This window comes from Bidens hawaiensis, unplaced genomic scaffold, assembly GCF_021521415.1.
Source record: "Bidens hawaiensis isolate Kalapana, Puna unplaced genomic scaffold, B.hawaiensis_p1.1 tig00003115_1, whole genome shotgun sequence".
In the NCBI taxonomy this organism is placed as follows: domain Eukaryota; kingdom Viridiplantae; phylum Streptophyta; class Magnoliopsida; order Asterales; family Asteraceae; genus Bidens; species Bidens hawaiensis.
This window is the reverse complement of record NW_027491167.1, coordinates 1,904,289-1,912,971: the sequence shown is the minus strand read 5'-3', so window position 1 is coordinate 1,912,971 and position 8,683 is coordinate 1,904,289. Positions and strand designations below refer to the sequence as shown.

At 33.9% G+C, this 8,683-nt stretch overlaps 2 protein-coding genes across 3 annotated transcripts; one reads left to right on the top strand and one right to left on the bottom strand.

Moving 5' to 3' along the window:
* Window positions 1-234: 234 nt before the first annotated feature.
* LOC143622277 (SAGA-associated factor 29 homolog A-like) lies at window positions 235-5,233 on the top strand. 2 transcript variants are annotated; one of them, XM_077093469.1, is made up of 10 exons: window positions 235-681; window positions 2,942-3,113; window positions 3,362-3,455; window positions 3,551-3,627; window positions 3,731-3,840; window positions 3,905-3,990; window positions 4,125-4,178; window positions 4,257-4,407; window positions 4,527-4,540; window positions 4,755-5,233. In XM_077093469.1, the coding sequence occupies exons 2-10, from the start codon at window positions 2,996-2,998 to the stop codon at window positions 4,855-4,857; spliced, it is 807 nt and encodes a 268-aa protein (XP_076949584.1). In that variant the 5' UTR covers window positions 235-681; window positions 2,942-2,995; the 3' UTR covers window positions 4,858-5,233. The 2 variants fall into 2 exon arrangements, with proteins under 2 accessions (XP_076949584.1, XP_076949583.1); XM_077093468.1 differs by having other exon boundaries at window positions 3,551-3,630.
* Window positions 5,234-5,542: 309 nt separating this feature from the next.
* Window positions 5,543-8,431, bottom strand: LOC143622324 (putative methyltransferase PMT9). The gene is made up of 7 exons (XM_077093513.1): window positions 8,063-8,431; window positions 7,798-7,962; window positions 7,537-7,719; window positions 6,869-7,463; window positions 6,679-6,791; window positions 6,375-6,595; window positions 5,543-6,303 (listed from the first exon to the last, which is right to left on the bottom strand). Exons 1-7 carry the CDS (start codon window positions 8,321-8,323, stop codon window positions 5,973-5,975), a joined length of 1,869 nt encoding a protein of 622 aa, XP_076949628.1. The 5' UTR covers window positions 8,324-8,431; the 3' UTR covers window positions 5,543-5,972.
* Between the last annotated feature and the right edge of the window lie 252 nt (window positions 8,432-8,683).

Below are 8,683 nucleotides of genomic sequence, written 5' to 3'. Positions count from 1 at the left end.
TAAATGAACACAAATTAACAAATATAAAATATGTTAGCAGATGACTTATCCAAATAATATTTAATTATTTTCTGTTAATACATAAATGAACATAAATAAACGAACGTTCATGAACACAAATAAACAAACGGAACATGTGTTCATGTTCGTTCGTTTATTAAATAAACAAACATAAACGAATTTTCCGTCGAACGGTTCACGAACAGTTCATCGAAACATTCGGTTAGTTTAACATGCATATTTATGGCTATCATTTTACCCGAATCCGAAGCCACCCGAACAAGAATAATTCGAAGTCAACCAACCTGACCCTTAAACGAGTCAGTTACCGGGTCTCTTATTTCAAGCAAAAAAACCCGAACAACCAAACCCAAAAATTCCGAACCTTAAATAACTCAAACCCGTCCAACCCGAATCATTTACTTTTTGTTTCTAAAATAAAATCAGCAACTTAATTATTGATGAGCTTCTGATAATCATTCTAAAATAAAAACTCTCCCAAACCTTCAATCTTTCTTTTTTAAAAAACAAAAAAATGAAGAACAAATAGATTCATCAAACACCAAACCACCGATAAATAAATTCATTCTTACAACACTGTGCAATTTTCAGGTGTAAATCCTCTCGAACGATTATTATTTTGAGCAAGATCTACTTCCAAACGTGAACAATTGATCTACGGTACGTCAGTATTGCTCTTCTCTTCCGATTCTTTTATTTTTATTATTTGTATCCAATGGATCAATCGTATATAATATGCAAGTTCATAATGTGGCTTTTTGTTTATTATTATTATTATTATTATTATTATGAATTAATCAAGGGTTGTTCAAATATGCTGGAATTAAGTTAGGGTTTTTGTTTACATTAGAAATTAAAACTAGGGTTCACATTGCAATTAGCTCATTTTGACCAACAGTTGACTTTTATATAGTTTGTTTGTTGTGGATTGAGAACCAACGGGTTTTTGTGTATTGAGAGTTAATGCTTTAAAAGGTTAAATCTTTGGTCTTAAACTATATTAATCGGTAAGATGTGAACACACTCAAGAATCAAGTTAATGTTTACCTTTGTTTTCACATACATTAATGGAGGTTTTGTCACTTTGTTGGCACTATAAATTTAAGATAAAAGAGCTAATTGGCTAAAAAACAAACGATTTTGGTTCTTGATTTAATTTCGTGCGGTAACGTGGTGGAAGTTTGAAAATTTGACAAACGCGTGCGGTTTTGTAACTTCAACGTATCTTAGTTTTAATGCATTTTAGATGACTATGATAAATTAAGGAAATTTGGTTCGGATGAAATGATCTTTTGACAGTTAAAAAATCAAGTTGTTCACTTTCTGAAGTACGATATGAAATTGTTAGAAAGACGGTATTTTTTGCTCTTGTATAACTATTATAAAACGTAACTATAAACTTTGCAGTGACATCTTCGTATAATGGCAGCATTCCTTTTCTGCCAAACTAAAATGCGTTATGATTACGAAATTTTGATGTTTTAGATTTTTTTTGTGGGTTCAACTTTATTTTCATATTGCCATTACTAAAAGGAAATTTCATTATTAATAATCAATTAAGTATTTTTATATCAAGGTATCTGTTTATTTCGCATGATACTTGTAGAGACTGAGGGATCATATCAATACAGGTTAGTTTAACAAGCTAGTTAACTATTTTATTTATTACTACTGTAGTTCTTCTCACCACTTTCTGTTTTAGGTAGTTTACTACTACTATTTTGGGAAAATTTCATACTTATCTCTAGAAAACCTGTGAAATATCGTATATACTCAATCGAAACTTAAAAGATCATATATACCTTTTTGAATGAGTTTTTAGTTTATGACCATTTTACCCCTCTTAAATATATTAATATATTAACCTTATTTTAGTTTAACTTTATATGGTTTAAGCAGTCGTAAAAACCGAGAAACAACTAATGATGACAAATTGATTCGTTGAGATTAAGAAATTGAGCTAAAAAACTTTTTAAATGTAATTTACTTCAAGAAGAAAGGGTTCAAAGGAATGAGATTATCAATTAGTTAATATATTTCGTGATCAGATGTCATGATATGCCAAAAAGAAAAAAAATATTTTAGATTAATTTGGACACATAAGACAATTCCATTGATGTAAGTGTATATTTAATTTAACAATGAACAATGAAGTATTATCGTAGTAGTCAATAACAAGATACTTAGTTAAACATACTGATGAGGATGGAAATATAATAATTTACACATAATAAATGTCAACTCGTGAAAAAAAAAGTCGATATAAAGAAAAATGATTTGTTTTTGTTAAAATAGGTGAATCTGTTATTTATTGATAGGTGAATATGAAAATTAAGTTAAAATGGGCACATATGTATATTTAAAGTTTGAGTAGAATAAGGAAAGATTAGTCATATTCTGGATTGTTTTTATTAAAATGAGTAAATTTGATATTTCAACTAGTTTGTAAGAATATATACAATTGCTTTTTATGAAGCCGCACCAAGCTAGTGCTTGCTATTTAAAAATAGCTTCATGATAAGCGAATCAAGTGGTTGACGAAAGATCTAGTCCTCTCCTTTCAGTCGAGATGAATTCTATTTCCTCGCTTTTCCCTATCTGGTATGGGCTTAGATTCCGCTGTCCCTCTGCGCTGTGACTATTCCCCCTTTTCGGCTTCATGCAGAGCATACTCTGAAGCAAACTCTGCCGCTGTCGAGTGGCTTCTTTTTAAGTTTGGATTGGGTATATATGATATTTAATAAGTTTTTAGGGGTATGTATTAAATTCACCCTACTATATTTAGTACCTTTTCCGTCTATTATAACTTTTTGTTCACAACCCTGTTTCCAATAATATCTCTGTCCTATGATAATTAAATTCCCTTTCATCTGCATCTAATTACTTTGCTGTTTGTAACACAATTGCTTCGTTTTTGCAGCACGTATAAAGATCGTGAGAAAAACTTTGTAATTTCTTGAAACAGAGGAAAAATATGTCCTCGCCGGATATCTCTGGAATCTTAGATCAATCAAAAGAGCTTGATCGTTTAAGGAAAGATCAAGAGGATATACTCCTTGAAATCAACAAGATGCATAAAAAACTACAATCAAGTATCATACTACTATTTATAATTTTTTAATTTGGTCATCTAGGGTTTGATATCTATGATGGATATAACCAATCGAATAAGATCTTTTTCTTATTTAAGTTTGTTGATTTTATACGAATACACCTAAATTGCGTATTTGATTTTTATGCTTGGAGTTAGTAGCTTACTATGTTAAAAAAATCCCAAAATGCGGTATTTTGGATAGTTAACAATAAATACATTTTTATTGTAATTCTGAAACTTTTGCAGCTCCCGAGGTGGTGGAAAAGCCCGGTGATAATTCTCTTTCACGCCTTAAAATGCTTTACACTCAAGCAAAAGAACTTTCAGAAAATGAAGTAGCGTATGTCTTTACAATGTTTAAACTTTTCATTTCATATTTTGTTCTGTTCAACAGCAATTCTTAAAAAATATTTTTTAATTTTATTTTGAATGCAGTGTTTCTAGTCAGTTGTTAATTCAGTTAGATGCTTTGATCCCTTCTGGACCTCCTGGGCAACAAAGGAGAAGGACGGGTGGTAATATGCATAATGAAACCTTTTCTTCTTTTTCTTCTTTTATTTATTTATTGGTATATTTTCTCTTCCGAAAGCTTTATGAGGTTTTTTTATACTGCAGAAGGTAATGAACAGAAGAAGAAAAGAATGAAAGCTGATCCAGATGTACCAAGGCTTTCTCCTTCTCTTAGAAACCATCTTGATCATCTTGCAAGCTTAAAGGGCGAACAGGTAATTTCATACTTTTTGTAATCGAATGTACGGTGAATTTAATTCGTGAATGCAACTTTGTCAGGTTGCTGCTAGGGTAACTCAGGAGGATGCTGATAAAGATGAGTGGTTCATTGTCAAAGTTATTCACTTTGATAGGGAAACACGAGAGTAAGTAAATGCGTTTTCTTTGACTGATGATAGCTTATAACACATTTCATATGTTGGAAGGATTAAGTGCTTATGTGGCAGTTTGTTATGTGCCTTTTGATGATTTTAGTGGTATGTGTTGTGACTTTATGCAGATTCGAAGTTCTTGATGAGGAACCAGGTGATGATGAAGAACCAGCTGGCCAGAGGTATATATTGTTTATTTGTTTATGCTTAGATCAATGTTAATAATTTTTAGCTCAAAATGATATTTTAAATGATTTTAGGAAGTACAAGCTGCCAATGTCACATATTATTCCTTTCCCGAAGCGAAATGATCCATCAACTGCTCAAGATTTCCCTCCCGGAAAACATGTGTTGGCAGTTTATCCTGGAACAACTGCTCTGTATAAAGCAACTGTTGTCAATACTCGCAAGGTAATCTTATACTATACACCTTTCTGTTTACGCTTATTATATGATATCAGTGACGTTGAACTAATGTTTTCTTGTCATTTGCTTGCTGTTGTTTCTGGACCTGATGTGAAAATCTACAGAGGAAAACTGATGAGTAAGTTGGAACTATATCTGTTCTATGAAAGATATATATTGACTTTTATGGTCAAAGAAGTCAACTTGGATGGAAAATCTGTGCTCTAAAAGAACAACAATATTATCTGTTTTTACTTAATCTTGGATTGAGCAATACCTTGTTTGACCATGAAAATTAATGACATGTCATTTTCGTTAGTTGACTCTTACACTAGTTTCTGTTGGTTGGGCAGTTATGTTCTTGAATTTGATGACGATGAGGAAGACGGATCCTTGCCTCAGAGACATGTGCCCTTCCACAAGGTAGTTACCCTTCCTGAAGGGCATCGGCAGTGACATAAATATAAGATTGATCTCATAAAGTTGGCTAATTATGAAGTCACAGAAGTACCCCCGAGGTTGTATTTAAACTCTTTTCTCTGTGTGTCTTGTAATATAAACCAAACCATAATGGTTTCTTTTAGTTTTATATGTATTCCAGAATGAAATGAAGTTGTTTTAGGTTTATATTTTTAATTTAAGGTAAAAAAGAAAGTTTGTGTTGGATTTACTGTTTGAACTGAGTCACCATGGTTCAAATTTGTGGTTCAAGGTTTAGACCTGATGAACAGCTGTAGGTTGTGACTATCCTTTGGTTTGATGAGGAAAGGAATGTGTAGATGGGACTTGTGTTTTAGAGAGTGTGTGAATGTAAAGATGTCTGTTAGTTGATAGTAGATTTGATAGGCTGAATCACAATGATCCTATTAAGATATATTTTTTTTATTTAGATAATTAAGTCACCGAATATTTAGTTAGCTCAAATTTTACAACTTGATTAGCTTGTATGTTAGTTAACCAATTAGATCGCCATATTTTGTAACCAATTAGATGCCTACTCAATAAAGTTATCAACAATTAATTGTACAAACTTGTGTCAAATTCAAGCTCGTGTAACTCAATAACACCATGACCTGAACTCTTAACAGTTGTATGCGCCTACAAGGGCATAAAAAGCTTTACAAGAATTCAAATTGACGTGACTCGCATGTTTCAAGCTTGTAACTAGATAAACTTCAACTTGTTTTTAGCAACACATACGATTCAATCTAATAAAATCTCATTCCCAACAAACAACTACAGCAGAACTGTTCTAGATTCCAAGGATAAACAAAATTCCCATATGAAATTGTTCAAATACATGGAAGAAAAGACTAGATTTAAAACAGATATAAAATTCTTCAAATACATTGCATAAAAATGTATCCATCTATGGCTGCGCACTAACCCCTTCTTTACTCAAATAATCTTATGCCCTTCGATAAAAATATACCAGAAAAAAACATGTCCAATATACGTTCCGCATTCTGCATCCCCATCTTCCTCAATTCATCCGAAACATCCTTAAAATAACTTCATAATGTGCTAATGAAAAAGAAGTATAGACTGTTACCTGATTAGAAAAGAAAGATTTAAAATCTTGCAGCCGCTTCATCATCTTTATCATCTCCCCATATTTGTTTTCTAGCAATTACAACTCGTTCATCACTAACAGATAAAGCATCCGTTTTTGGTTCTACCTCCATTGAATATCCATCCCATCTTAAAGCAGTCAAGAACTTTCTTATGTGGTCAACAATGGTTGACTTGTCTCTTATGATAACAAACCCTTCAGGCCTTAGCATACGATCCATCTCGATTAGTAAATCTTCAACACTGCAACCACGGTTTTCAATCTCTGTAAAAACCGACCACGCATGAAGCAGGTCGTATGTGCGTGGATATGTGGAAAAAGATTCACACCTGCAAAACACAATCCCATTAGATTTTATAAGAATGATAATTTTTCAAAGTGTTATAGGGAAAGTGCAAACCAATCATGAACTGTTCCGATTAGTCCACGGTCATAAATAATCTTTAACTTGGAAGATGCGTTAACAGGAGCAACATTCATCACCCAAACATCTTTATCCTTAAGAGCTGCGGCAAATCCACCAAGATTTGAATTCATATCCATCACATTTCTAATTGAATCTTTTTGTATCACAGATCTCATTTGTTTCCAATACTCTGTGACTCTTTGATACCATGTGTTCTGCATCAAATCATGAGTAAACTTAACTGTCGGTAAATAGTTAACAAGTGACAATAATTTATGTATTAGACTTAGATGCTTACAGTGTCTTCTTGAAACTGATCATGACTAACACCAATTTCATCAAGGCGAGGAGGTGGCTCACTAAGCCTACTGGGCCATGGTTGAAGCCCACTACCTTTTCCTTTATGCATCTCTGTATTAACCGAAAGAAAATTCATTAAAACAGTGTATATACAAAAGTTACGATAAATATAATTAGACACTAATTACTTGTAGAGTATGGAGTAATGCAAGCTTTCATCTGCACATTCCAACTGGCATCTGGATTATCATCTGAACCACACAGAGGTGGGTTCGTTCCTGGTGCTCGCTTATGATAACAACTATTGCTTACTGATTTAGCCCATATAACCGTTTGATCTCGCCTTGAAGCAACTCTCCAACACATCCTTCTCAAAAGATCATGCATAGCATTCCAAATTCTTCTATTTTCCTCATCATGTGCATATGCTTCTGGTGAAGAATACACAAAATAACCGCCTGGTCTAAGCAATCTATCTAACTCCAAAAGTAAAATCCCATCCCTTTGAAGCCAGTCTATCCTACAACGCGAACAATGAGCTAATTCAAATGATCTACTTGGGTAAGGAAGTCTTTTGGTACCCAAAACTCCTAATGCTGATGGAATCCCGCGTTCAAGTGCAAACTGGATTTGATTTTGATGCACATCATTTGGTGCAAGAGACATAGCTATTATGCCTAAAGGTAAAAGATAAGCGCCAAAACTTGCAACACCACATCCCACATCAAGAACCGTTCTGATGTTTCCTCCATTGTTGAGTTTATCACCAGGAATCTTGAGCATCTGTATGGTTATAAAAGCTAAATTAAACAAAAGGAAGCCCTAATAAGTAATGAATGACATCAAGATAACGTACCGATGCAATTGAAGCTATGTACTTATCAGCACCATAATGAAAATGAGTTCCTCCACCAGGAAATCTAATCTTTTCTCCAAAAACCGTCATCCAATTCTGATCCGATTTCTCTTGTGCAAGATGCGTATGAGGTATGTTAGCCTTCCAAACCTCATCTCTACTTTGAGGCCACCTAATCGGTATCTAGACACAACACCTAACATTAATTCATAATATTTTTAAACAAAAAACCTGTTAACTTAATATGAATCATAAACTAACCTTGTATCCAAGCGGAGGAGGAATAAGGCAGTTATATCGTCGTGTTGCAGGCGGACAATGCCGCTCGTAATGCTCCATTAAACTCAAATTAAGCTTCAACTTCAATTGGTAAATAAGATGTCTATCCAAACAAGGTATCAATTCCGAATACCTCATATCACAAACCTACAATTCAACACAACACAACACAAAACCTAACCCTAATTAACCAAACGCACTCATTTTAACAATTTAAAACAATAATAATAATCAATTCACTACTTACAGGTAAGCTTTTAGGCACTTCAGGATTGTGCTCATGATCTTCAAACAAGTCATCGAAATAATCATGATGTTTCTGTAGAGAAGTTCCGATGACCGGATCCGTACCGTCGTCGACGCCAATCACTTCTTCCGATCGGCGTAAGGCAGGGGCGAATGTGGCGCCATTGTATAAACAAATCAGTCCGAGTAGTCCGATTAACCCTAGCAGAACCTGTTTCAGTAGCTTTTTACGGCGAGTGAGTTCGCCGGCAGTTGATTTCATTTTATTTAATCCAGAGGTATGATTATTATGTTGCTGGTTCCATGGAAAGTGAAAACCCTAGGTGTGAATTAATAGATTTTATTCATTATTCAAAGAACGAAGGAAGGAATATATACTTATATAAGAATATAATATTGGAAAAGATCTGACTGTGTGTGTGAGAGAGAGACGCCGGGATTGGTAGGAAGTCGGACCGCCAACGTCCGCGGGGGAGGTGTGGTCTGGGTTAGGAACATGTAATTAAAAGTTTTTTTGAATTTTCTTTTGGTGAAAACCCGAGTTAGACTGGTATACCTGAAATCCGAAGCATTCATGGCGAGTATATTTGAAGCTTGAATGGTATTGAGTCGGTATGGGATT